Source organism: Hippichthys cyanospilos, chromosome 22, assembly GCF_059441005.1.
Source record: "Hippichthys cyanospilos isolate Australia breed blue-spotted pipefish chromosome 22, RoL_Hcya_1.0, whole genome shotgun sequence".
In the NCBI taxonomy this organism is placed as follows: domain Eukaryota; kingdom Metazoa; phylum Chordata; class Actinopteri; order Syngnathiformes; family Syngnathidae; genus Hippichthys; species Hippichthys cyanospilos.
This window is the reverse complement of record NC_142390.1, coordinates 955,253-982,476: the sequence shown is the minus strand read 5'-3', so window position 1 is coordinate 982,476 and position 27,224 is coordinate 955,253. Positions and strand designations below refer to the sequence as shown.

Sequence of the window (27,224 nt, the reverse complement as noted above, 5' to 3'; positions counted from 1 at the left end):
TTCCATTTTTGACAGAAAATTCAACTTCTTCGAAACCTCAATATTTTCAGCTGTCACTTTGCAGATGACGATGACGCTTCCTTTCCGTATCCGCTCCTAATATGTTCTCGTTTGAAAGGGCGTCAGCATCCACCTCGGCGCTCGTTTGGCTTCGCATGCTGACATCTGCTCCATTTTTACTCCGTTGTGTGGCAATGGCATGAAAAACGGGAGCAATTTGCCTGCATAAGCACCCCTCTATTTGAGCTGACACGTCTGCAAATGAAGTTGTATAAACACTGCACCTTGAGCCTGTGGCAACAATTCACGCTTTCTGCCCGTTTGTCTCCACTTTCTTTTTTCGACATCAAATTAAAGCTTCAAAAGGCTTTTTACACACATGAACATGAGACATGAAAATGTATTCGACGCATATATAAATAAGCAAAGAGCTTTCTTTGTTGATGCGCGGTGTCAAGATGAACAAGTTAGCATGGGGCGCATTTCAGCAACGGCGCTTCCTAAAACTCCTGGCATGTTCTTGGGATGGACCGTCAGCTGCTCATTTGTGGTTCGATGGTAAAGTTGCGGTGAACCCACTCGTCGCCGCCGCTGTCCAAACGTTACGTGCGATCCCCCAGGCGAACAAGCAGGCGTCCTGTTGATTTACTTGTTGCCATGAAATAAATAACGTCTCTTGATGGTTGGAGTGCAGGGTATTTCCAAGTAGGAATGACTGTGGGGTTACAGCTTGTAAAAAAAAAAATAACTCTCATGCTAGCAAAATCTGAGTGAAAACAATTAGTTCGACATTATGAAGTGCTTGGACTTGCATGCATGGAATAAAACAGAAAAGTATTTTAATCTGAAACCACAGATACACAGATAGAAATCAAATACACCGTGAGAGCGAGTCTTCATCTTGCTTTCCTAAATGGCTTACTTGCAAAACAGAACTTGTTTGCCGTGTGTTGCTTCTGGTAAGCCTACAGGTGGATGGACTGTATTTTCTCCTCTTAAAGTCTTCTAAATCGATTTCCGTTGGAAGCAGCAAGCGATCGCAATCGCCTCACTGATCAAATGTGGCCCACAAAAATTGACGGCACTTCTGTAAATTATCTCAACATTTTATTGCTTATAAATTGGGTGATTGTAGCTTTTGGCTGCATTAAGTCATCACCCCCAAAAATCTGAAGGTTACATACAAAATAGACAAAATTATTGTCAATGCAGAAATGTAGGCGTCGTGAAAAGTATATTGACTAATTTAATGACATTCTTAACAAAGACCTGACAGCAAACAGAACTAACCAAGGCAAAAATGAATGACAAATGATACAACAAACCAAACTATGCACAACACAGAGAACACAAAAATGAAATATGATCACGAATAACCAGACAAAAATAACGTCTACTTGGAGTGATTATGTATTTTTAATATTAATATCTAATATACGACATTTCCGTTTCAATATCGTGCATACATTTGTATTTGTCCCTTTGGACTCGCCGTACTATTTACATCAAGACAACATGGCGGCCATTTCTTAACCAAATCTGATGGGCGTTGGGGACACCTCACGCAGTCACACGCTACAATAATAAGGCCGTACTAAGGCTGTACGTTCATTGGTCTTTGTTTCCTCGCTGCAATAGAAGTCCCTGGACCGAGGGCTGCGTTTCTTGACATAATTGAACAAACTACCAGTTGATGCAAGCGCAATCACTTGGCTTCTGACGGCGGCTCGGACCCGAGGACAGCCACACGAAAAAGGTAAGTGTGCAAAGCTTGCATGAGAAAACGGGGTGCTAGTCGGAGGGCAGAAAAACGAAACGTGCTGTGATCCAAGAAACCTGGCCTTGATCAAGACGAGTTGTCAAATATTTTCCGAAGTGCCTTTTACTTCCAAAGTTCTGGTCAAAATGCACTTGAAACATTGCTTGGATGAAGATACCAATATGGAGGGTTATCACTCAGGTCTCAAGAGGATGACATGCCACGCTCATGAAAAAAAAAAAAAAAGTTTTTTTTGTATATTTTTAATGCACGTTGTTCCCAACTTGTGCAGCTCTGTGATAAACATCTTGGACTTCTAATACGTGATATTGTGCATGGTTTCAGTTTTCGAAATGCGAATATATTTGGCCCTAGGTTAGAGCCGGCATGGCGGAGGAGCTGCTGCAGCCGGTGCCCCGCGAGCAAGCCATCCTGGAGAGCTTCTTCACGCAGCTGGGCATGTTCTCCTTCGACCGCGCCAAGGACTACGTGGAGAAGGAGAAGGACAACAGCAGCCGCAGCTCCGGCGCCGTCTGGGCCGCGCTGCTCGCCGCCTTGGCTCACCTGGCCGCCGCAGAGAAGGCTTACCACAACATGACCTTCCTGGGGCAGAAAATGGGTACAAGTCACTTCTCCTATTCTGCTCCTCCAATTTGTCCTTTCCGAGTGTTCATCATTTGTCTATTAGCAGTTTGATGACTCAATTATTTTTGGAAAAAAAAGTGTTTTTCCAATCACAGCTCAGCTTGTCAATGTCACATGAGCAACCGGTGAGCCATGATGGTTTGCTACCCGAGCTTTGCCTCATAAATTAATCTAAAAATGCCGATGGGTCGTTTGGATGCACCAGAGGGCGCTGTAACACGTCACTTGCTGTGACTTTTTGTCCTGCACCCCGCAGGAGGTCAGTCGTTCTTCAGCCGCAAGGACTCGACGCGCACCATCTACACGTCTCTGCACAACGAGCTGCGCAAGGTGGTGGCGTCAGGGCGCCACGGGCAGCAGCAGCAGCAGCAGCAGGGCGCGGCGGCAGCGCACCTGGAGGAGCTGCTGTGCCACCTGGCTGAGCAGCTGTGCCACTTTGCGCAGGCGCGCGTGGACATGGCCGAGCTCTACGAGAAGATGTACGCGCTGGCCGGACAGAAGAACGTCAACAGCGAGGCGCTGGTGGCCGCCTTGGACGCCGTCACGCACAAGTACAGCTCCAGGTGAGTGCGGGGAGGGCGTCTTCACATTAAATAGACCCTTTTTCAGTAGAAGTGACGCAGAGGGGAAAAAAGCACATCCTACACATCGTCCCTTTCAGCGTACCCATTTGAAATGCAAAAAAACCCCAACAAAAAACGTATTGAAAGTGCTAAATAGCTAAAATAACTCAAAATAACCTGGCCGATGACGCCGCCATTTATTCACTTTGGACTGCAAATGCCTAACTGTCATCCCGCTTGCGTATGCCATTATTTCAATGAGTTTGAACTTTTTGGAAAGTCTTTAAAAAGAAGCGTTTTGGTTAGCAGGAGAAATCCCACAGCAGCACATGGGTCAAAACTCAATTAGCCATATCCTAGAAACTATTCTTCCAACTGGGCGAAGGAACCTTGGCCAGCACCTTTCCTGGAGGCGCCCCAAGGTTTTTATGGAAGCAACTTGCAAAATGAGGACCGAAGCGACGGGGGGAGGGGGGCGTTCTGCGCGGTCGGCAAACGGAAAGGGAGCGCCAGGTTAACGCTAAAGGGAGGATGTCACCCAGGTTCCACCACCCTATCCTGGGCCGGTTGGAGGAGAGCTTCCAGATGGAGGTGGACGTGGCCACGCAGCTGCTGCGCTGTCAGGCGCAGGTGTCGGAGTGGCGCTTCCTGCCGGCGCTGCTCAGCCTGCACGGCGCCGCCGGCAAGCTGGCGGCGTGGGGGCAGCTCTTCCAGCGGCAGAAGGAGACGCGCAAGCACCTCTTTGGCGGCCAGTCGCAGAAGAGCGGGCAGCCGCCGCCGCCGCACCTCTACGCCTGGCTGCAGCGCTTCCAGGCCGCCCTCCTGGCCAAGTTCAGCTTCTACTTCCACGAGGCGCTGAGCCGACAGAGCGCGCCGGCCGACATGCGGGCGTGGACGGCCCGCGCCGCGCCCGACTACCACGGCAAGGCGGGCGCCTTCGTGCGCAAGCACGACGGCGCCAGTCTCTCGCTGGTCTTCGACAACCGCGGCTCGGAGAGCTTCCAGGGCCACGGCTACCACCACCCGGGCTCCTACCGCGAGGCGCCCAAGGGCGTGGAGCAGTTCCCCGCCGTGGTGTCGCTGCCCTCGGGCGAGCGCCCGCTGGCCCACTGGCCCAACGTGGTCATGATGATGGGTGACCGCGCCGCCGAGCTGGGCGCGCCCGACAAGGTGGTGCACTTCTACGACGACAAGGTCCAGAGCACCTACTACCTGGCCCGCCCCGAGCCCCACTTCACCCTGGTGGTCATCCTGGACGGGCGCAAGGCCGAGCGGGACCAGGCCGTGGTGGCTTTCCTGCAGGAGATGTGCGGCTCGCTGCGCAACTCCAAGCCCTTCGGGACCCTCAAGCCGGGCTCCAAGGGATGACCCGGGGTGTCAGCCGGGGCCTCGCCTTTCCCTCCCCTCGCTTTGACGCCGGCCTTCGGCGATTTCGGCTCGGGGCGCGCCGACGAGAGGGACCACTGCGCGCGTTGGCTTGAGGGACACAGCCGGCTGCGCCGCTTCTGTGCGCTAGAGCGGGGAAGAGCCCCGACCCTCTGGACCCCAATAGTTTCTCCCCCGTTCATCGCACACTGTTCTGTTGGCCTTAAGAAGACGAGTGAAAATGCTAAATCGCTAAATACACTGGCCCTCTTGAGGTTTGCTTTTCCATTAACGCTTGGCGCCGAAAGAGTTAATGGCGTCAACAAAGAGAGAGAAGGAGATGCTATCAAAGTTTAAACTGCTATTTTAATCGGCACCGGGGGGCGTTCTCCACTAGTAGACGCAACCGTCCCTATTGCGGTCGTGTTGGTGCAGCATTCTAACGATTGGAGTTTGTCCATGTTTTGTTGAAAATATATAATATAATTGGCGATGAAGGCATGATTTGCTGTAATCGGGCAGTTTGAAAAACGTTTTTAGAATAACTTCCATGTACCATCTTTACGCATAACTATCTGCTGTTAAACCCGCATGTATGCATGAGAAAAATAGATATTCTGTTACAACCCAAAATCTGCGCTACTTGCGTGCAGACACATCTGCTTGAGAAAGAAATAAAAGGCCAAGGGAGGGCAAATTTGGACTCAGCTTGTGTTCCCTTATTGACAACTCTGATTCGTTCTGCAATTGCTTAGTCCTAAAATGGCAACGGTAATAATGGAATCCGGTTCCGTAATTCACGTTTGCACTTAAGGAAAAGTCCAATGTGGCACTTGAGCACACAAGTGTGCGCGCCCCTTGGTCTGGTCCGGCCCAGTTGCGTCCCGAGCAAACGGGTCGAGTCTTGAAAGCAAAAGCGTTTCTGAAGACAAACGGGCCGAGTCAGCAGATTGTGGACTTGGGCTCTCATTTATTGGTAATATAAATACGACACATCGATACAATCCGTTTTGGCTATATGAGCTCACGTGACGGAAGCTCAAGTTTCAAACACGTCAACACCAACAGACGAAAACATTTTTCCTCTTTTCCCTCTATCGCACGACGCCCTCCGCGCACCAACGCGAGATGACGCTCCATGCCGAGTACGGAAGTACGGTATCCCAAAACAAGGTCGATGTGCAAAAAGGTCACGATGGGTTCATGTGGGAACTGGAGCAAAGGTTTGAAGGATTTCTTTCATTCAGAGTGCTGCAGCGCTTCCTTCTGGACGTGCGGGTGTGGTCCAACCCCACAAGCCCCCCCCCCCCAACAACAAAAAGAAACAGGAAAAAAAGGCACTTTCACATTCTCTCGTTCTCACATTCGCTGTGCTGTTCAAGTGTTTTTCGGGGGCGTTTTTAACACGGAGCCCCACCCTGTTCATGTCCAGTGAGTTTAAGGTTAACTTGTGAGTTCAGTGCAGGGCTTCTCAAACTTTGTGGGTCCGGGGACCCCTCTGCGGGAGCGCCTTCGTCCGATGGGCGATTCGCTTTAGAACGTGGTGGTTGATGCTGTTTTGGAGGGACGTATCCCTCGGTATTTATGAAACCTCTTTTTTATTTGCATTAGCAGAAAAAAACAAAACAAAACATTTGCTCCATTGGGGCTGCACGAGTCAATGTTGCGCGTTTTAAATGTTGCAATGGTGCGCGTTTTAAAATATTCAAGCGCACAATCGTAAATCTGCCGTGTCACGCCCCCGCCAGGAGTCCCGGGGCCCCAATTTGAGAAGCTTGAGTGTAGCGAGCAGGTAAACCTTTTGAAACGCATTCCCTCACGCACGCACACACACACATAAAAAAGTGGCATGCTTGTTTTTCAACTCGCGTGACAAGGCATGAATAATCGAGCGTCTAATCATTATTCTACAGTACGTAGTAGATCTGCGCGTACGAGGCCAAGGCAAGAAGCACAAACACGCACGCACGCACCAGAAGAGTTCTCTCCAAGCGCGGCACCCTGTATGAACGTACCCCTCCGACCCTAAAGAAGAAGGCTCCGAAAATCGTTAACATTCAGTAGATGAACAGTCGATAAAAACATTCATTCGCTAAGTAATCAGCGGGACGTTCGCATCCGTCCCCGCGGGTTTTAGCAGCAGAACCGAGTCGGGAAAGGAGTCCCAAATAAATAGGGATCGAGACGAAAAAAGAGATACTGTGGCGTCCCGGCGACGGTCCAACATTCACTTGACTACGACTACTCCTTAGTTAGGTCTGGTATGCAAGCTAAGCGCTTCTGTACAACAAGGGGGGAATACAGCAAGCCGATATCGGGATGGGCAACGGCGCCTTATTTAGCAGCCTGAACGAAAACCCGGAGAAAAGAAACTTTTCTCATCGAAACCTTGTCAATGGTCTGCTCGTTGCCGACAAATCGCAACGTGGTGGCTGTTCGCCGAAATCCTCGGAAAACGGTGTCCCTTTTCAGCGGCGGTGGAAACGTTTGCCCCCCGTTCTCGGGCTACTTGTTTTCCCCCCTCCTAATCTTACAAAATATTCACGATCAAAAGAGTACAGAAATACCACATGTGAAGTCCTCCTCAAATGCGCTCGCTCCTTGGAGCGGAACCGATGAACTTTGTTTCAATGGGGGACGGTCGGCTCGGGGTACGAGCGGGCGCTCGCCGACCGAGGCGCCGGAAATAGCAACCGGTGTTTCGAACGTTTCTACTGTCGACTCTCTACGCTTGACTTCCTACCGCGGTTCGGCTCTTCGGCATTCACATGCAATTTCTACGGAAATTGCATTCGCTAGATAAGATTAGGATTTGTATTACTATTGTTCTCACCCATCCGGGTTCTACCCTCAAAATGTTCGGCGGTACCCTGTTGTCCCGGAGCGCTCCGCCCCGCCTCGGCCCGCTTTGGCTCACATGGTGCAGGATTTGTCCGGCGGCGGCGGGGGGAGCGGCGGCGTGCCGCTCTTGGGCGGCACGGCGGGTTTGGGCCTCAGGGCGGGGGGCCTCGGCGGGATTCCCGTCCGAGCGGCCGCCACGGGCTTGAAGGAAGCCGGGCCGTCCGGGGATGGATTGGCCGGCCTGGGCGGGGGTCCCGGCAGAGGGCTGACGGGACTGAGGGGCCCGAGGGGACTCGGGGTGCCGGGGGTACCCGGCGTGCCGGGGGTTCCCGGCGTGCTGGGAGTGCTGTGGGGGCTCGGGGACTCGGAGGAGCAGGGGGCGGGGGCTCCGTTCTTCACCTGCTCCAGGGTGTCCAGGACCACGTCCGGAGCCGGCCGGCGGCCCTGGCGCTCCAGCAGTCGGAAGTCTCCCAAAGCCGCGCTCACCGTCTCCTCGAAATCCTGCAACCGACACAATTCAGGCCTCGGGTTAGTATGGGTGAACGATTCCTGTTACTGTAGTTTGTGAAGAAGAGGAATTGCAGCTGTACACAAGAAACAGGCGCCGTAACCCAACAAAAGGGCAAAAGCAGAACGGGGTCGTTCTTGATGTTCCTGGGAAAGAAGATAGCAGCGCGGACTCGTAAACTGCATTCCCCGCTATCGTAAACCGATTGTTTACATTGTTGCCAGATCTCTCCCCCGACCCTTTGGGGCAGCGAAGACTTTTGTCCCTACCCGAATGAATAAATGAGGAGATCTGAGAACGTCAGGTTCCTGTCCGCTCCCCTCGTGAGAAAAAGAACCTAGTTGTCTTCCTTCCTGTTCGTTGTTTATTAATGCTCTAGGTTGCCCGAACCTAAAACCGAGCGACATGGTACGCGTGTCCGTTCGCAAAGGTTTGCTGAGCCCTGGTCTACCTCGACGTCCCCGAATTGCTGATTTGTTCAAAAGGCAGTATGAAAGGGGCTTCGGTTTCCAGACAACCCGGGTTGTTTACCTGGGCTAGCGCGCCGGGGTCAGCGGCCCTGTCGCGATGCGAGTCGAACCCGTGCTGGCCGCCGCCAGGGCGGCAGATGGGCGTGTCCTCGGGCCTCCGCAGCGAGTCGCGACGGCCGACGGTCATGGCGACGGCGGCCGAGCGTCGCCGCCGCTCGTGGCTGTCCGGAGGCGGCGTCGGACCCTGGCTGCGCCCCAGCAGTAGATCCCGGGGACTGAAGTGACCCGTCACCGGCGGTGAGCCGCGCTCCATCGCCGCTCCGTTGCCATGGCAATCGCCAGAGCGACCCAGCGGGCGGCGGAATAAACCCTCCGTCCGCTTCCTCCTGTGACTGCCGCAACACAACGGCATGGTCAGCAACTATATGTGTTGTATTTCCCTATATATAATATATTTAGCGATATATTTAGCTTCATATATAAATGATAAATGTCTATTTGCAACCGTTTGAAACATGATAACGGATTGCGGATTTCGGCTTCGGGGCTTGCTCCCTTGCCTCTACTGACACTCGATAGGGATACCCGGGTATTCAAGGCTTCGGTCGCACATTTTCCTCTGTGGAAATCACCTGTGGTAGGACTCGGGCGGTCGGACGTCGGTGGGCGAGCGCAGGTCCCGGGTGGACCTCTTGTCCTCGGTGCTGCTGCTTCCGCCGTCGCTGTCGGCTTTTTGGCTCAAGGAGTCTGACGTGGCGTCAGCCCTAAACAAAGCCGCGCGGCGGGACGGTCAGCCGGGAGCATCGGTCAAATACGCCATCCATGGTAATCGGTGAGGTAATCTGCTCGGCCAATGGCGTTCACGCGCGTTCGGCGAGTCTCGACTGACTCTGACGACGTTCGAGGAAGTGGGTAGATTAATACCTGATTTCTCATTATGTGGACGTGGCTACAACGGGTACACACTTAACCTCAACGACTGTAAAACTTGGCCCTCGATCTGGTCGACAGAAATCTGCGGCTATTGCGCTTCACATAACGACCGATGCCTGCACATCCTCAATCCTGTCAGACGGCTTGCCGGCGAGGCTGCTGTGGAGCGCCTCGTTGTCCGCCGTAAGTGTGTGCACGCGCAAGCGCGTGATGGATGCATCGCGTCGTCACAGGGGATTGATTGACAGTCGACAGCAAAGCGGAGGCGTGGTTTCAGCGCAGTCGAGCGTTTCTTTTGCGGGACGAACGAAGTACGTGTTGCCGTGGCAACAACATCGCCGCGTCGATCGAACAGAGAGGCTTTGTGACGTCCGGCTTGACTGGAGCGAGCCGCGGTTTAGCTAAAGGGAGCCGGTCCGGCACTCGCCTGTCCTTCACCACGACGTACTGATGCGGCACCAGGCCGCGGTTGCCGTTGTGGCGCCCCTCCCACCAGTCGTGCGAGGCGCGCTGGTACAGCAGCAGCGTGGCCCCCTTCTTGAAGGACAGCTCCCGACCCGAGCGCCCCGCGTAGTCGAACCTGGCCAGCGCCTCCACCGCCTCGCCCTCTGCAAAGGAGACCGCCTTCGAGTCTTTTCATTCACATGCGGAGAGAGAAAAAAAGCGGGAGGGAGCGAGGGATGTCGCCATGGCTGCAGTTGCCACGGCAACACATCTCCGTTTACCCTCGTCGCTGGTCTGGGTCTCGGTTCCGGCGTCCGCTTCGGTCTCCTCCAAAGCTCCTGGCTCACTGAATGGACTTTCGCTGTGTGAATTATACAAGTGACAGAGATTTTTTTTTTTTCGGTTCTTCTGTCTGTTTAAAAATTCTGACAAAATGAGTCAGAATTGAGTTGCTGGGAAAGCCGTTGAAACAGAAACTATCGAACTGAACCCAGTGGATGAAGGTGCGTACGCGAGTATGCTCTTTGTCTACCGGGAAAGCAATCCAGCAAACAAGCACAGTGGTTCTGAACCTTTTTTTTTTATCAAGCACCAGCAGTTTGAGCCTGATCATTTGAAAAGAAATGCGTTGTGTTCCCAAATGAAGTTTGAGAGGACTGACCAGTACTGCTCGCCGGTCATGCAAGTCTCGTAGAGCGGGCCCGGCAGCTCCTTGGCGTCGGGGAAGATGCTGTCGTGGTGCAGGATGACCGTCTTGACCACCTCGTTGACGTGCGCCTGGCAGGCCACCTGGTCCAAAGAGTCCGGGGTGGGCAGCAGAGTGGGGCCGAACACGATGGCCAGGTTCCCGGCGTCCATCATGTTCTCGTCACTGTACTTGGACAGGCTGGAGGACAGAAAGGAGACGCTTGGACAAGAAGTAGCTGGGGGGAGAAACAGGAAGTGCAACGTACTGGTTGAGGAAGGCAAAGAGGTAGCGCATCACCACCAGCGCGGGCCTCGGGACCCCCAGGAGAATCTTTTGGATGCACTGAGCTCGCTCGTAGAGGTTCTCCATACCTGCGCACCGAGAGACCGGGCGGTTGCACAAATCTTCACATCAAGTCGGAGCTCCGATGCGGCCAATTTCACGATTAACCGGTCGCAATCTGCCACCGTTTTAGGTGACTCTGGTCGACCTCAGATGTACGCCCAATGTCCTAGTGTTCTTTTCGAGACGTTTAGTTTAAACCTCAAAAGGTTAAAGGTTAAACCATCAAAGGTTTGGATGCCATCACCGTGCCTCATTGGAGGTACGGGCCTCCCCATTTTGCACCTGAACATAGAAACGTGGAGCGGCACTCACGGACGCAGGCGATGAGATCATTGAACCTGTCGCTGGGGAAGAGCGGGTTCTCCAGGCCGCGGAAGTACAGCTTCAAGACGCCTGCCACAGAGTTGATGTCATGGTTGCTTTCTTCGTCGATAAGCGGGTCGTCACCTGAGCGGGGGAGGGACGGTACATCAGTCGCCGGCTTGTTTCCATCCGCAGTCAACCCACCGACCAACCGACCGACGCTCACCTCGCTCGAAGGAGTTTTTGATGTCGTTGACCTCCACCTGAGAACCGGACACCCGGAATATGCCTTGATGTTGGAGACCTGTGGAGCACGGAAAGCCCTTGGAGATTCATCCCGTGTCATTCTCGTATCATCTTTATTCAGGCTGCAGAACTCAGCGGTGATCATCTCCGTGGGAATGTTACAATCTGGACTTCGGGACTCCTGATGACTCGAATGCTGCACTTGCTTGAAACTTCACCGCACACTTGCTCGAGGATCTTACCGTGGAGGTTGATGTAGCGGATGCAGCTCTCCACCAGCAGAGGTATGGCTTTGCTTGAGTCCTGTCGACACGCTCGTGTCAAGGTTCCCTCATGGGATCAATACAGCAGCAATAAATATTATCATCACTTTACCTGGTGCTTGCTGTGCGAGTTCTTGCGCCCGCGACTGAAAGAAGGAAATTCACCTTGAAAATACGTCAACTTTGTTAAGGGCTGTGAAAGAAGAGTAGAAATGGTACCTGGTGGTGAGTAGCTCCGCTTTGTAGCCTGCCGGACAGAGACAGGGAAAAAAATCTGAGTGCGCGTGTTCGGGGGTTCTCCAACTTTTGAGACCACCTCATCTTAACACCAATGAACTGGCTCGGTGCCACTCCTTTATTCAACATACACAGTATGTATACTATATATATATATATTTACGCCATTCTACCTTGGTTAGGATCCAACCTTGGTTAGGATCCAACGCAGTGGTTTTCAAATGGGGGCGCGTGTGATTTTTGCACAAAATTTCTGCAGGTATCAGCAAGTCCAATCAAATGCTTCTTAATGCTGCGAAGACTACATTGAAATGTACAATGGCACTTATGAGACGGTCATCGTGCCAGAGTGGGAATTCGTCTAATGGCGAGGGCCAAACGTATACGGCTCGACGGAGCTGAGGATAGGCTTCAAGGGCTTTCGCCGGCTTACCCTCTGCTATGGCTTTTTTGAGGATGTCGTGTTTGGCTTGGAGCTTGGAAACCAGGTTGCTCCCCTCGAGGTACTCGCGGAACTTCTGCAAGACCAAGAGACGGGAACGTTTGCACTCCGGCGGCCTTTGCCCGTGGAAGCTTTGGCTCTCACCGTGAAGTAGAAGAGTTCCGTCTCCTGCTGATTGGCTCGCCTCTTGGCCAGACTGGGTTTGTTCAGGTAGCTGTCGGACACGCTGGACTTTACCGACTCGGACGAGGGGCTGTGGGTGAAGCTTTGAGAGACGTCGTAGTCGTCCAGCACCGTCATGTCCTGCAAGGCGCTCAGCGTGGCCCCCCACGTCTTCTTCACCTGCCGAGCAAATACGGCAGCGCCGCACACCCGTCAGCCCAGGCCGGAGGCAAACTAGGGCCTTTCTGCGGGGGGACCGGTCCGACCTCTTCGTTCTCTATCTTCAATGAGGCCAGGCGGGTCTGCAGCTGCGTGAGACGCAGGGTGAGTTCCGCCTGCACCTGCGGCTGGGAGGCGATCTGGCTCACCTGCCGGGCGGAAAGGCGAGCGGCGGCATGAGCCCATCGGGTAACGCCCCGGGAAGGCGGGCGGCCGGTACCCACCGTGTCACCCATGTGGGCCTGGAAGTTGAAGCGGGGCGGCGGACAGAAGGCGGTGGGATAGAGGCCCAGCAGACGTTGGCGGTCGCGGGCCGGGTCCAGACCCTCCACGGCGCCTTCCAGGACCTCCAGACCGGCGCGCCTGGACGCCTCCAGGCTCAGTTCGGCCGACAGGTACGTCCTCAGGGCCCGGCTCAGACTGGAGTGGTACCCTAGGTCACAGCACTGGCCCGGAACACACAAGACACTCGCCTTTACAAACCGTGCTGCCAAAAACAAAAGCCTTGGGAGCTTCCTTCCCCTCTTCCTTCCGTCTTTCTTTGGACAGTGTCCTATTAAGGTCAAGCATGCTCTTTCCTTGCTTGCCTTCGGCCATCCATCCTTCCTTTTGTCATCATTCCCCCCTTCCTTACTCTGGAGAGTTAGCAATGAGAGAGACTGGAGGTAAGAACAAATTCTGAGTCGGAAGAACAGGGGCGGAGAATGCAGTGGACCGCTTCAAAATGTAAACATCCAGACGGCGTCGGAACGGCCCTCACCCTCGTCGCCGTTTGCCTATGTGTCGCCCGAGCGGACTCACGTCGATGATGTCGGGCAGGTCGTGGATGTAGTACTTGAAGACCGACGCGTTGGTGGCCTCCAGGGTCAGCAGGTACTCGTTGCGCGCTTTCAGCGTCTTGACTTTGTTCTCGGAATATTTTGCCTTTCTCTGAAGGAGGAAGCCAAAAGCCGGCGTGAAGATGGGACGGCCGTGACGTCCGTCCGTCGTTCTGTCCATCCTTACTTTTTCACGCATTTTCTCCATCTTGCGGGCGGCGTTGCGCCTCTGGTGGCGTTCCTCCATGCGCAGGCCGAACACGGGCTCCTGACGCTCGGCCTCGCGCAGCTTGCTCTCGGCGTTGATGGTCTCCGCGTGGTACATGTGGTAGCTCTTCATCACCTAGGCAACCACTCTCGCATTAGCATTTTTTTTCAAACTTCAAACGTTACGAGAGAAAAATTCAGATGAGAAAGGATCGCCGTTTTGTCAAGAGAAACTAAGAGAAGATTACTACATGTAACTTTGCAACCTTGTGGTCCGATTGCCTTCCAGTTTGCACCGAATGGGCGCGGGAGCAAGCTCGCCAAAGGGACTGACCAGGCTCCACTTGACCCGACGGCGCCAGCTGGAACTCTCCAGGTCAGCGCTTGTATGTGTGTGTCCTGCGTGTGTGTGTGTGTGTTTGCCCGCACTTACGGTGTAGAGCTCGTTGAGAAGCTTCATGAGATCCTCCTGAAGTTGGAAGATGATCTCCTTGCTCTAGAGGAGGACACACCCACATTAGCGCTCAGCCAAAGCATGAATACTGCATTGTGTTAGGTCCTCGTCGCGGCGTCCAGGATGTTTTTTTTTTGTTTTGTTTTTTGTTTTTGAGTACCCGGGAGATGGATTAATAATGAAGACGATGAGCTAAAACGGGGGTTGGGGAAGCGCTAAGCCCAGCGGAATGCCGGCGTTTCCCACTTTAGCACACTACTTGAATAGAACATGATGTTTTTTTTGTTATGTTTTTTTAAATGCGGCTAAGTACATCATTTTGCTTTTAGAGCGCAGAGCACAAGTCTGAAGTCGTCACCCAAATTACTGGAGCAAAAATCTGGGGAAGCAAGCGTATTATTTTGCATATGCAAGCCTTTAATGTAGTCTTCGATCTCAGTTGCGACATTTGCCGCTTTGCGCTCATTATCATTTGTCGAGGGTTCTGAAGCAGTCTCCGTACAGCCGCGAGAGCATTGATTTACAAAACTCGGAATATGTGCGCTCCCCCTAGTGGTAGACAAAAGAATCACTCAATTACGCCTTGAAACGTCATCACGTTCCAATGGCTTGCGTTTACAAGAGTACATGAGGGTGAGGATGGGCGCGTGACGGCGAAGGGCGAGCTGACCCTCTTGAGGAGGCGGGCCGAGTCGTCGCCGATGTGCGTGAGTCGGCTGATGACGTTGTTCAAGTAGAGGTCGCTGAGCGTGGCGTGGTCCTTGCTCTCCCGCCGCACCTTGACCGGACGACGGGGACGCCACTGTTAGCGCTGTTCTTTGATTTGGACGGTCTTAAATAACCGCCACTTTCCAAATGCCGATGTACTTTAATGCCGCTCCGGATAACGGCCCATGCCTACTTGCCAGACTTGTCTATTTTCGCTTTGGGCATACTGTATCTTCTGCCACTCACCTGATTGAGCAGCAGATACCAGCAGTTGACCGGTGACAGCAGGTTCTGGTCCTTCCTGGAACAAACGGGACAGACCAGAAGGATTTTGCGCGGGGACCTATCAGGAGACTTTTCCCGGGCGGGGCTGTCGGTTGTGCTACTTGTATTGCTGGTGGTCTTTGGTGCTGCGCGTCTTGGCCATGAACCTCTCGGCCAGCTTCTCCAGGTTGCGCGAGTACTCGGTCTCGATCTCGGCCTTCTTGCGGAAGAAGTCCTGCAGGTCCTGCAGGAGCTGGATGCGCATCTCCGTCTGCTGCTCCAGGCAGCGCTGCTGCTCCACCAGCTGGGCTCGCACATCTGCGCGCACAAAGCGCGGACCGCCTTCACCGAATATCCCAAATTCATTCGGGCCGGACGTTTTGATTGTTGAAATTCATCGGGAGGAACGGAAACCTTCAGCCTTTTGGTTCTCGTTCATATCCTGGCAACCATTTTTGAGCGCTCCCCGAATGGCACCTTTTTTAAAGGACAAATTCAGGGCACGTTGCGAAGTAGTGACGAGAACCTTCTGTGATTGAATCAAAAGTCTCAACCGGTGGTTCTCAAATGGGGGCGCTAGTACCCCTGGAGGTACTCGAAGGAACTTCAGGGGGTAAATAAAACAAACATGCTAGAATCCTTGAAAAATAATGATTGAATTCATGACTTGTTTGGTGAAACTAGAAGTCCATAGAAGAAATGTTATGTTATTCAATTTCATGCTTTTTTTTTTTGAAACCCCAAAATGCTTGGCACTGGTTGAGATATTTCACAGGGGGTATACGCCATAAAAAAAAGGCACGCTCGGCCGATCGGGCCGCATCCGCCTCCGGCGGCGGGCGAGGACAGAATACACAATCGGCAGACTGAATCCTCAGGGAGCCTCTCTACTCTGATAGCTGTTGTCAAGGCAACCGCTCACCGTGCGAAGCACGTGACGGCCAAGGTGACGGCCGGGGAACGTGAGCTGCCGCGTCCGCCCGCTTCAGCGGGATTCACGCGTCCGCCTCGCCGTTCTGAGGTTCCTTGTCGGAATCAAAGACCCCAAATGCTGTATGGATGTCACGTGACCGACCGGCCAATGTCCGTCTGCTCCATTTTGATTTGAAAGGGGGTCTGACGTGCGCTGGGCCGGAGGAGTCGAGAGCGCGCCTCCGATTGGTCCGCGGCCCCCGACGGCTCGGCCGCACCCGTCCCTCGAATCGCGCCGCTAAATAGGTGTTAACCTTCTGTCGTCGGGCTCCGGGTAGCCATGGCGACAGGCGGGAATGTGACTGTTGGATGTATCCATGAAAAAAAAAAAAAAACGTTTCGAGCTACCGTCAGCAAAGTTTGAACGCTTAATTAGCAGTGGGGGCGCCGCATTAACAACAACTTGCTCACGTGACCTGGAGCATCAAGTGCTCTGTTTTTTATAACTAGGTTTTACAACTAGTATCATTGATCTGCCACGTCTACTTAAATAAGGTGTCAGGTAGCGATCAGAAATAATATTTCATTTCACGTGACTTCGATAATTATGTCTGCTATCGATTTAGTTTCCGAGTCCATTTTTCTGAATCGTGACGATGTTGGCTTTTTTGTGTGTCGAGACCTTCTACTTTTCACCTTGCGCGTCCCGTCTGCTTGCGGGTCCTAACGCTCCTTCTCACGCGACGGTGTTTCAAATGTATCGTTTGAAGGCGTCCAACACTTTGCAGCTACGGTTGCTTTTAATGCGCTCTCAAAAGAAAGACAAATGAGGAAACGGGGAAGGTGAGGTCGGTAGCCGGCGACGCGGTTGGCGAGTCCGCTTTCCACGTGTGAAGTTGGAGGCGGACGGGAGGAGGCGGGAGAGGGAAATGGCTGTGTTGCCGTGGCAACCGGGTCCAAGGACACTAGGGCGCAGACCTGCCAGATCATCACTTCGCTGCTTGGTCCTCTGGCCCAATTGTTTGACTAATGAGCACAAGGAGTGCTTCACACCCTTTTTTTCCCCAACGATAACCAACGCAAAGAAATTATAAATGCGCGCCGTGCCATCTGTGCGCGATTAACTGCGGAAGGACATTTGCAGTGGAATCGCTCGGCGTACTTTTATCAGCAACTCTAGAAGATAATGGTGCTAACATCATCTTTATTTCTTTATCGTCTGCCGTAAAACGCTGACAATGACAAATTACAATCACACACCCAAAAAATGAGGGCGTAGAACGTTTTGCAAAAGGCACTGTTCAGAAGTAAGTGGCTTCATGTTCCAATTCGTTTGCTGTCAAGTCGAAAAGAAAAACGAACACTCCCTGCTACAGCGTTAAAAAAGCCCCAGAGCGGATTTGTCCAACCCTGCAGAAACCCCGTTCAAAATGCGCCTGGCCTCTGAAGGGTACGAGGACTTGTGCCCTGACAATCCACTGAATGCTCCGGGCTTTTCTTTTGGTCCTCTGCGTTCCATGCACCTGGCTGGCACGCGCCTACGTTACGTACGCGCCGCCTCCAGCTTTCCACCAATCACAAGGCGGCACAGGGAGGCAGACTTGGGAGGCACCTAGTTACAAGAGCTTGATGTTGGGGTGGGGGACACATTTCATGAGAGCCGTCATTTTCAATGCGGGGCATCCCCGCCCGCACACATACCAAAATGCTGAGAAACACCCCACAAAAAAAAAGATTTCTATGTTGTTGCCGCTTCATCGCTATGATGAATAGTAATGTGTCTGCAAACATGACAAATGGAAATGTCTTTCTTTCCGTGATTTCGTTTGGTGTACAATGCCATGAAGAGGGTCATGTGCCACGATGATTTTTTTTTTCTTTCAGCTCAACTGATTCGTTCGGCCGCGTGAAAGCTGTCGTGTGCCATGGAAAAATGAAACCTTTCCCGCAATCTTCTCAAGGAATGTGCATGGTTGCGAATGGACGCGGGGAGGTGGGCAAGGGTGGGTAGCTATTAGAATTTTTTTTTTGTGTCTTTCAAGTGTCATAATGGTGGCATTTGCACGTCCTAGCAGGTGTCTGTTTTAAAGGGCACATGATGCAGGGAGGCTGGTAACCATGGTGCTCTCGATGGAGGCACAAGAGGGATGGGGGGTCCAAAAGCACACACACACACACACACGCACGCACGCACGCACTCCCGCCCGACCCTTGTGACCCTGAACCTCAGACCCCCCCACGGCTTCATGCAGCACTCGGAATGAACTCGTGACGTTAGCCGCGATGCGCACGTGTGCGCGTGTGTGCTGCAAGATTTCCGCCTTACCTTTCACTTGGCTCTCGTAGTCCGCAAGGATCTCTTTGTCCTTTTTGCTCTTGTTGGAGTTTGACATGTCGCCTCCACCCAGCACGTCACCACAGTAACATCAAATTAGAAAATGAAAAAGAATGTAAATATATATATACATATATATATATCTATATATATATCCATACATATATATATAGATATATATATACATATATATATATATATATATATATATATATATATATATATATAAAAATATTATTTCCCGCCGCCTTGTTTTCCCGCCAGCATGCTCGCCAGGTCCACGCACTGCTGCAGCCTGCACGCTGATGATGACGAGGGGGAGGAGGAGGAGGAAGAGCGAGTCCGACGGCAATTAGCTTCTCTCGTGAGCGCGCACGTCACAATGCGCACATGTGAAAGAAGGCACGTGCGCGCTCCCGTCTGGCTCCGGCCACACGCTCGGAACTTGCGAGGTCGACGCGGAGCGCAGGAAAAGTGATTGACAGGTGCAGGCAGGACTGACGTGATCGGCAACTTTAGCTACTTATTATGCATAATTGCGTTTTTCGTGTATGACTACATGATGTTGTTGAATATAACAGCTTCGTAATGTTCAAACTGCTAACCTTCAGTCATAAAAAATGAATCCTATGTCTATATTGGAAATTTGAGCCTTTGTCTCCCCCTGGTGGCTAATGGGGAGACGTGCTCGAGCAGATGTTGGATTTAAAAAACAACATATTTTCGCGAAATGCAGCTCTTCTGAAAATATGATTGTAACGTGTACCATCGAATAAATAAGGATATTTTCCCCAAACAATCGACCACCCCGGCGGAATTCCTTCACATCTGTTCTTGAAATGTTTGCAGGTGATGTGTTCAAATCAAGCTATTATCCACTATAGGTGTTTTGTATATTTCTTACAACAAACAGGACTTCCAAAAATCATGGTCGACTCGTACTATTTTTTCTGAGGTAACACTTTTCTTTAACTAAGTCTCTTTATTCCTTGCATAGCAAGCTATATTTTTAGAAGCTACCACTTGCTATATTCGTAGAATCTAACTTGCTCCAATTTTAGCCAGCAGCTCTTTTTCTCCAAGCTAACGCTTGCTATATTCCCAGAGGCTAACTTGCTATATTTTTAGAAACAGTAATGCTTTCTATATTCCGAAAAGATAACCTGTTATATTCTTAACAACTCTTTCTTACAAGCTAACATTTGCCTTATACTCAGAAGCTATCTTGCTTTTGCTTTAGAGGCTGCAGTTTGAAGGAAGACGACCAAGAGGAAGGCCAAAGAAGAACTGCTAATGTACAAAAGCCTTTGCTCCATTTCCAAGTAGAGACACACAAGTGAACGCAGCAAATGGGCCCTGGAAAGAAAGACTCAACTGAAGTTATCTAAAGGTAAGTCAAACATGGTACTGAAAATTATTTTGCGTTTCATCAATTTTTTCCCATCAAACGTGCCGATGTGCCAAATTGAAATTGAGTGACAGCAAGTGAAATTAAGTGAATGCACAGTCGAAACGTTGAATGAAGACCATCGCTCACACCGAGGCGCACATGGATGTGATCAGACGCTTGCCGGAAATAAACTGAAATCTGGCCTCTCGCAAATCTTGACACTGCGTTCGCGCAGGCACTTTTCCACTAGGACGAACTCGGAGACCCTCGCAAGTGGGCAAAGCGTCAGCTTCCACAAGTCTGCGCTTAATAGTTGGTATTTTTAGGAGGAAGGCCTACAAGCATGTGTCAAAGGCACTTGCAAGTAGTTTTGAACATTTAATGCTAAGTTGTAATTTAATGAAGAGTCAATACAATTTGTCTTTTGAGAAGCCATACGAGCAAAATACTCTACTGAACAATTTTGAGTGAGGAAAAAACATGGCAGCCAATGACAGGTCTGTTAGGCGAATGACAGGTCTGTTAACTGGTCACCAGGACAACAGACCCGGTTTCCCCCCCTGCAACGCATTTAGTACTTATTGACTGTGAGTCGTCGTCAAGACAACAAAAGGCTCCTAGAACACCAATGAACTTTTGGACTAACATTCATTTATTCATTGCACACATGATCCAATGTGGCCAATAAGAGTTTTATTCATAATCCACCACAATAAAAAGTAACAAAGGCTCACTAGAAAAGGTGTGTGTGTGTGTGTGTGTGAGTACAGTGGTTACAGTACGTAGTAAAACTGGCCGCGGCAGTCATTTATTCGCACCACATCACGCAGACCACGTCAAAAACCTCGAAACGCTTGCTAACAGTGGCGTCCAAAACAAGCTAGCAGCTCAGCTGCAGTCAACGCGTAGCATTTTCTGCGCTAGCTAGCTCGAGGTTCGTCGCGCTTGACTCTGAGATAGCTTGCCCCAAACCAGGATTGCACTTTTGGTAGAATCAAGCAAATTCTCCGGATGTTGTCACACACAATAATGCTCATTGCAACTGCTAGCTCCGCTGCTTGTGCTCAGGGTGTCAGTAGGCAGTCTGGGGGTTGCGGCGTCAGTGGCAGTGAAGGGGCCAGCGTTTAGATGCTAGCGGTCCATTGGCTAGTGTTAATACATCCCCACTTCAACGATAGTGCTATTACTAACGGCTCACTTGAATGCTTTCAAAAGCGTCTGCTGGCAATTTGCTAGCAGCTAGCAGCGGGCGCGAGCGGCCTTAAGGTCACTGATGAAAATCAAACGCTAGTGCGGCGGTTACAATTTTGGATGCCTGCTTGCGTTGATCCGGGCCTACCAAACGGCTAGCTCGAGTGCTTGTCAAAACCAGTGCTTGCGCGCCGTAATTAATAGTTTTTATGGTGAGCACCATTTTGACTACCGTGATTGCTTTGACCTTGTGGTCAGCGATATTTTGATTTGAAATGCGGCCCCGGCTGCGCTCTCTAAAGCAGCAGGTTGCCGGCCAACTGGGGGTGAGCAAACGAGAGGTTGCGGGTTCAATTCTTGACCGTTGTCACCATGCCCAAGTGTCCTTCTAAAATTTGACAAAAGTGCCAGTTGTTTTGATAAATCCACCTAAGAGAAAAAAACTGCAGGATATTTCAAAAACCAAAACACATGTGCTTTAATTTGAACAGAAAATAAACAAAGGCAGTACAACAGTTATTCAAGTCCCGTGTATAAAAACTACTTTGTTGTTTCAACTGAATATGAAATGAAGAAAATAGCTTATTTTTAAGAGAGTTACTATTTTTATGCACGGACAGTTCCGCTATCCTTCGGGATTTTAACATGATCAATTTCTTCACGTTGGGCGGGCCGGCCGCATATGGCCGTAGGTCCGTCGTTTGCCCATGCCTGGCCTAGAATCACGCCGATTACAATCTCGCTAATGCAATCGCTGATAGAAATCTGCTACTTGCGCTTTTAGCGGCGGATGCGACACCACCGCGACAAAGCAAGCATCATTGCAGCATATTGGCTTGCGCCGGATTGGCTAGTGTTAGCCTATCCCTGCCCTGTTTGTTGGCGAAAAGTGACATCATCTGGTTAATTGTGTGTCCGCGCCAAGCCCCGCCCCGCATCTCAGGTGCAACTTCCCGTTTGTGAAAAGTTCCCATGGCGGCTTGGCGTCGAGATCTTTGAAGGCACGAAAAGTTTTGTCGTCTAGCTCGGGACGGGGTCACAAAGCAGGTAGTTAGTGTTTTTGTCTTGGCTCGCTCTGTGCTACGTCGCTAACGCCATCGTCTTTGTCGCATCGCTGCCACGCGCATGCATGCGCGCAAACACCCACACACATTCAAGTATTTTCTGCACATCCTGGCAAAAAAAAAAAAAAAGAGTCACAATAAATAATTAAATAACATCCAGCCTGCGCGTATTCGTCAGGCCTTCGCTTGCTGTGAGATTTTTCCTGTGGACACGCACACACTCACACACACAAGGATAAAAAATGGCTTAAAATGGCTGACGCCCTCACAGTGTAACACATCGTGTTGACACGGAGTCTATCATTTTCGTTTTTTTTTTTTTTTTCTTTCCCGGTCGGGACTGTAAACAGCTGGAGTTGAATTGGCAGTGTTAGCAAAATGAGCCCACTGTACGCTTTTCATGCGCGTAGCATTTGTCCTGAATTAGCATGTGATGGGAATCAGCATGGCATCTCACGATGCTAGCCTCTTTTAGCACGGTGCTAACAAAGGCGCCAACTGAGAACAAAGCACATAAGTCCAGTTTTTGAATGCGGTGTAAGACTCAGTCTGCTAGATTAGCCTGCTAATAGCTCAGCTATGTGCCAGTAGCTACATAGCCGCACCGCTAATTTTGTGAGCCTCTTCCTCCGGGTAAAAAAATATCCGATGGTAAACCAACGGTTTTTGGTGGCGTCTAAAAGTTAATAAAAGACGACGACAGCTTGTTCCCTCCGTCAGGACCGTTGATGATTGTCCGGGCGTGAACGCACTCCTGGGGATTTTCCCGATAGACGCAAACGCACCCCAGCCGTCTTGCGGTCGGCAGCATCGCGTCTGCGCAAAGCTCGTGAACGCTCCCTCGTCGGGGCTGGGGCGCGCTTACTTTCAGCTTACCAGTTTGGGAAGAACTGTCCGTTGTTGGATGTTCCCGTTGGCGTCCGTGATGGGCGCCAGGTTAGTCCTGGCTTTGGCCGCGGCGGCGGAGAGCTTGGAGACGGAGGTGACGGCGCCGTCGGCGGGGGGCGCGCGTTTGGACGAGGCCGCCTTGTCAGCGGTGGTGCCGGCGGGCGGTTTGGGGAGTCGCCTTCTCAGCCAGGGGTGGCGCAGCGCCTGGCTGGGGGTCATCCTGACGGCGGGGTCCCACTCCAGGCACTGTTTGAGGAAGTCCAGGAAGAGGGCGTCGTCGCAGCCCTTCAGCGCAGCGCTCCAGTCCTTGGTGCCCGGCAGGCCTCGCAGCTTCCCGCGCCGCGAGCGCCCGCCGTTGAGCGCCGTGGTGCCGTCGGGCAGCGCGGTGACGGTGCAGTAGCGCGGGTAGCCCTTGGACGACACAAAGTTCTTCGCCCGCTTGGAGGCGTCCAGCAGCTTCTGGCCGGGCATTCCCAGGAGCTCGATGATGCAGGCCAGCTGGTCGCCTTCGTCCTCGCCCGGAAGCAGCGGGCACCCAGTCAGGAGCTCGGCCAGGATGCAGCCCAGGGACCACATGTCGATGGGCATCCCGTACCTGGAACCTGCAACGGACGGACGGCACACAATGCCACCCCCTCCGTCGGCTCGCCGACCGGCAATTTGGACGGCTTACCTAGGATGACTTCCGGCGCCCGGTAGAACCTGGACTGGATGTACGTGTAAACTCTCTGATGTTCGTAACAGCTGGAGCCAAAATCAATCACCTGAAAGAGACGCAAATGCCCGTGATTTTGGACGGCTGACGACGAGGCTCGGTTTGCACCCGTTCTGGTGGACGCACGCCATCATTGTGTCAACATGCGTACTTCAGCAAACGCGAGCGAGACGCACGCGTCCAAGGTGACCACGACTACAAAAAGTATTGTTGGAGTTTAGCGGGATGGGCACTCATCACGCTCACGCCCCTCACCTTGATTCCGCTGCGTCCCTGCTGCTTGAGCAGGATGTTCTCGGGCTTGAGGTCGCAGTGGATGATGCGGTTCTTGTGCAGCGAGTCCAGACACTGCAGGATGGAGTGGGCGAACTTGCGCACCAGGGGCAGACTGAAGCCTTGGAACTTGTTTTTCTTGATCAGCTCGTACAGGTTCATGCTGAGCAGCTCGAAGGTCATGCAGATGTGGTTGCGGAAGGTGAAGTTCTCCAGCATGTGAATGACGTTCATGCTGGAGTCCTTGTCCTGCTTCCTCAGGTGCTCCAGAATGCGGATCTCTTCGGCCGCTTGCCGGTGGAAGCGCTTCTCGTTGCGCACCATCTTCAGCGCCACGTGCATCTGCGACTTGTGGTCAAAAGCCTTCACCACCTGTGGACGCACCCGGGGTTAGTGGCACATAGCGTAATGTTCCGGCAAGGCGCTAGGGCTAGCTGGGCTTCGTCATGTAACGCGGTCGCGACATCGTGGCACGGCACCGAAGCGTAGCTTCGTCGTCTGACGTAATTGTGCAAGACGTTGACATCCTGGTGTGTCTGCGCACGGGTAAAATGGCGTGATACGGTCCTACATTGTCGTGCGACGTGTCAAGCGTGGCATTGTCTGCATAAATATATAATGTTGCATTACTACGTCAGGCTAGGACTGTGAAAACGGTTGGATTTGCTATTGAATGAAGTTGCGTCATCTGGAGTTGCGCCGCGCCGGTACCTGTCCGAAGCTGCCCTTGCCGATCACCTTGAGGACTTCATAACGATACGCGATTTGGTCGTGCGGTACTTGGATGTAGGAACCCTGCTCGTCATCGTAGCCACAGTTGTTGGCGCCGCCTTGGACGCCTGTCCTCTTCTTTGCGTTGGGACCCACAAAATACACTGGAAGAGACATCGAGCTTGAGACGGCAGCTTTGACTCGGCCAGGGGTTGCGCCGCGGCTGCCGCTAACCCTCGGGGTAGCTGAAAACCTCGTGGTGTTCGTAGGACGACATCTTGGACATGAACTGCTTCATGGCCTGCTCCGGCGTGGAGGCGGTCGGCTTGGCTTTGCCGTCGGCAGACTTGTGCGAGGTGGCGCCCGGGCGCCCCTGGTGGGACGGGTCTGCGGCGGCGGCATGGCGCTCTGCCCGGGAGGGGCCGAGCGACGCCAGGCCGTTGGGCTGCGGGCCGCACGCGTGCGCACGCTTGCAGCCGCCGCCGTCCTCGTACAGCTGCGTGATGTGTACGCCCTCCGACATGGTCGCTTTAGCGCCACCCTAAGGGAAGAGGGCGTCGTGTGTCTGTGAATCGCCGCCTTGTCGCCATGGTGACCGCACACCTGGCTCATCTTAGCTCACGCGTACACTTCAAACACCTCCCCGTGGCATGTGCGTGTAGCCGAAGCTAAAAATGGCTTGCTTGCCAACGTACCGTCAGCGGGTTGAGGTTGCTGTTGCGCAGCGGCGGCAGCGTGACAGGCGACGTTGCCAGGGAGCCGCCGTGACCGGGAGAGAAGACCCTCTCGCCCGCTTTGCCTGCCGGGGAAACAAAAAAAAAGTGTGAATTCCCAAAACTATGCTGCGCTTGACATGGGGATACCTTAATCAAGTTTCAAAGTTCAAATGCGTAAAATCGCGACACGTTTCCCAAGGCCTTATCGAAAACGTCTCACGGCACACCGGCAAACAAAGCCCAGCGACAAGTGCATGAGACTTGAAAGGTGTCGGACAGATGGTGCGCTGGGTTTTAATCAGAGCGTAATCCCGCTAATAGAGGCAACCGGCCGCCCAAGTCCAGCGACTGGCTCAATCGAAATGCTATTTGTGCTGCCCGAATGATCGATTTATCCATCGACTGAATAATTAATTTCCTTGATTTGGTTTAAAATTGACCGTGCAGAAAAAGCTCTAAAAACTAGCATCCGGTGGTCATTGTTTGAAACAGTACCCCGTTGAGTGAAATGCAAAGGACTTTCACAATTTTAAGTTTGACGGTGTCCAAAGGATCGATTCGCGATCGTTCCACGCAATATGCAAGCGCAAGAGTGAGCGCGACGCATTGGTGAACCTGACACCATCGTCGCGGCGTTGGAAATGCCAGTGAGGCGGCGAGCACGATCGGCATGCCGCCGGACAGGACCGGTGGCAAAACGTACGCACACGCAGCTGAGATAGCAAGACGGGCACAAAGTGTTGGCTTTCCTCATCTGCCTCAAGAGGTGCATGACTCAAGTCAAAAACAAGCGTTGGCTTCGGGAACTGTCACATGATGAGATCCAATCAAGCCCCAAGCTGGGGACGGCTAACCAAGCGGCATTCTTAACCTGCCATGGAACGAGCCTCACAACTCTATTTTGCACAATCAACAACATGGGACCACTCCCTTTCACCGGCGTAGTGACTCTGGCGAAAAATCCTCGCACAAATTGTCCAATATTTAAAATTGTATTTGTGAATCGACGAATCAGTAAATCGACAACTCCCGGGAATGTCACAGTAATACTGAGGTTCGGATTTTTTGGATTGTCGTTGGTGTTTCCGGAGAAATTAGCTTTGGTCTGAGTTTTTGAGGAACTAAGCATGGACGACGCACCAAATTACAACTTTGAACTTCTTCTCAGTTGTTAATCAGCAATCGAAATGTATTTAAGCAGCTAGCCGCTCTATTTATTACCTACAAAAAGCTCAACAGAAAGTACTCCTGTCAGATGTGGGTCTCGAGTTGCAATTAAAGAGGAAAGCAATGTTATGAAGTGAACTGTTACCCTTGACAACAATTACACAGTGAAAACACGACAGCCGATTAATAGTAGCAAACGGGAGTGAGCGACTGCTCCATTTCCTGTGGAAGACAGCAAATCGGAAGGTTCCACAAAAGTCATGGACACGCTCATCATCTGCCAGTACTCATTCAGATAGCTGCTAATGCTTAGGGACTATTTTTATATCCCTTGGTATGCTTACTGGATGGTTGCCATGCTTAGCCTCGTTGGATCCTTATCCCGAACAGCCTCAAAAGCTGAATCTTATTAATGGTGCAGTTATTTGTTATTACACAGTTATTACACAGCGTATGGATGGGAAATGGCATTAGCAAGCAGCTAACTGGAGTCAACTGTCGCTTTATTTCCCCTTCCCCCCCAAAAAGCTCCATACAGAGTAGTCATGATGTCACTAAAGTCGTGTTTGTGTCGAACAGCACGTAAAAAAGCAAAAAAAAAAACAAAAACAAAAAAATCCCTTCATCGAGTATCGCTGCTCTAAAGGCGAATGTTTAGAAAGCCGCAAATGCTATCAGCCCACTTCAGGATCACAAGAGGCTATTTTTAACTCTTAGCATGCTAACTAGATAGCGTGCACCTCACAGGCGGTTATCTTTCACTATAACACGCACACACTCTTTTTTTCCATGCGCCGGAACGAAGCCCCCCTCACCCGCTCCGAGGCGCCCGCATCGGCTGCGATCCGCTCGGCAACAGTGGGCTGTACTCACCCGTCGGAAGGACCGAGGCTCCGGGCTTCTTGGTTAACATGGCGGCCGCAGCTCTCCTCTGGTCGCGCGCGCACCCACGCACGCGCGCACACACACACACTGACG

The 27,224-nt window shown here is 52.0% G+C and overlaps 3 protein-coding genes and 1 long non-coding RNA gene across 8 annotated transcripts; 2 read left to right on the top strand and 2 right to left on the bottom strand.

Annotated features, from left to right (window-relative positions):
* Positions 1 to 1,505: 1,505 nt before the first annotated feature.
* On the top strand, positions 1,506 to 5,035 carry kics2 (KICSTOR subunit 2). 2 transcript variants are annotated; one of them, XM_088406933.1, is made up of 5 exons: positions 1,506 to 1,756; positions 2,135 to 2,378; positions 2,661 to 2,734; positions 2,849 to 2,967; positions 3,510 to 5,035. In XM_088406933.1, the coding sequence occupies exons 2-5, from the start codon at positions 2,147 to 2,149 to the stop codon at positions 4,333 to 4,335; spliced, it is 1,251 nt and encodes a 416-aa protein (XP_088263059.1). In that variant the 5' UTR covers positions 1,506 to 1,756; positions 2,135 to 2,146; the 3' UTR covers positions 4,336 to 5,035. The 2 variants fall into 2 exon arrangements, with proteins under 2 accessions (XP_088263059.1, XP_088263057.1); XM_088406931.1 differs by having other exon boundaries at positions 2,661 to 2,967.
* Positions 5,036 to 5,282: 247 nt separating this feature from the next.
* On the bottom strand, positions 5,283 to 18,556 carry LOC148405290 (SLIT-ROBO Rho GTPase-activating protein 1-like). 4 transcript variants are annotated; one of them, XM_088406918.1, is made up of 23 exons: positions 18,123 to 18,556; positions 15,007 to 15,202; positions 14,867 to 14,921; positions 14,583 to 14,690; positions 13,892 to 13,954; positions 13,439 to 13,594; positions 13,235 to 13,363; positions 12,658 to 12,879; positions 12,481 to 12,582; positions 12,197 to 12,394; positions 12,044 to 12,128; positions 11,593 to 11,620; positions 11,486 to 11,519; positions 11,353 to 11,413; positions 11,091 to 11,168; positions 10,874 to 11,008; positions 10,482 to 10,587; positions 10,190 to 10,414; positions 9,810 to 9,889; positions 9,512 to 9,716; positions 8,784 to 8,915; positions 8,213 to 8,543; positions 5,283 to 7,674 (listed from the first exon to the last, which is right to left on the bottom strand). In XM_088406918.1, the coding sequence occupies exons 1-23, from the start codon at positions 18,187 to 18,189 to the stop codon at positions 7,246 to 7,248; spliced, it is 3,225 nt and encodes a 1,074-aa protein (XP_088263044.1). In that variant the 5' UTR covers positions 18,190 to 18,556; the 3' UTR covers positions 5,283 to 7,245. The 4 variants fall into 4 exon arrangements, with proteins under 4 accessions (XP_088263044.1, XP_088263045.1, XP_088263042.1 ...); XM_088406919.1 differs by having other exon boundaries at positions 9,512 to 9,692; XM_088406916.1 differs by having other exon boundaries at positions 12,481 to 12,879.
* On the top strand, positions 10,762 to 17,696 carry LOC148405291 (uncharacterized). The gene is made up of 3 exons (XR_015864278.1): positions 10,762 to 11,394; positions 13,748 to 13,834; positions 17,681 to 17,696. It is a non-coding gene; the product is annotated as an uncharacterized LOC148405291 (long non-coding RNA).
* Positions 18,557 to 20,199: 1,643 nt separating the features above from the next.
* Positions 20,200 to 27,218, bottom strand: dyrk2 (dual-specificity tyrosine-(Y)-phosphorylation regulated kinase 2). The gene is made up of 7 exons (XM_088406927.1): positions 27,120 to 27,218; positions 25,059 to 25,162; positions 24,598 to 24,904; positions 24,364 to 24,527; positions 23,635 to 24,024; positions 23,338 to 23,428; positions 20,200 to 23,266 (listed from the first exon to the last, which is right to left on the bottom strand). The coding sequence occupies exons 1-7, from the start codon at positions 27,157 to 27,159 to the stop codon at positions 22,644 to 22,646; spliced, it is 1,719 nt and encodes a 572-aa protein (XP_088263053.1). The 5' UTR covers positions 27,160 to 27,218; the 3' UTR covers positions 20,200 to 22,643.
* Positions 27,219 to 27,224: the final 6 nt, after the last annotated feature.

Excerpts from the sequence above, each read along its gene's own strand:
- kics2 (XM_088406931.1), top strand. The coding sequence starts at position 2,147 with ATGGCGGAGGAGCTGCTGCAGCCGGTGCCCCGCGAGCAAGCCATCCTG. Across the intron at positions 2,379-2,660 it reads CTTCCTGGGGCAGAAAATGG|GAGGTCAGTCGTTCTTCAGC; the intron begins GTACAAGTCACT and ends TGCACCCCGCAG. Across the intron at positions 2,968-3,509 it reads ACGCACAAGTACAGCTCCAG|GTTCCACCACCCTATCCTGG; the intron begins GTGAGTGCGGGG and ends GATGTCACCCAG.
- LOC148405290 (XM_088406916.1), bottom strand. The coding sequence starts at position 18,189 with ATGTCAAACTCCAACAAGAGCAAAAAGGACAAAGAGATCCTTGCGGAC. Across the intron at positions 13,595-13,891 it reads TTCTCAACGAGCTCTACACC|GTGATGAAGAGCTACCACAT; the intron begins GTAAGTGCGGGC and ends GTGGTTGCCTAG. Across the intron at positions 13,364-13,438 it reads TGGAGAAAATGCGTGAAAAA|AGAAAGGCAAAATATTCCGA; the intron begins GTAAGGATGGAC and ends TTCCTCCTTCAG.
- dyrk2 (XM_088406927.1), bottom strand. The coding sequence starts at position 27,159 with ATGTTAACCAAGAAGCCCGGAGCCTCGGTCCTTCCGACGG. Across the intron at positions 25,163-27,119 it reads AGCCTCGGTCCTTCCGACGG|GCAAAGCGGGCGAGAGGGTC; the intron begins GTGAGTACAGCC and ends TTTCCCCGGCAG. Across the intron at positions 23,429-23,634 it reads AGGGACGCAGCGGAATCAAG|GTGATTGATTTTGGCTCCAG; the intron begins GTGAGGGGCGTG and ends CGTCTCTTTCAG.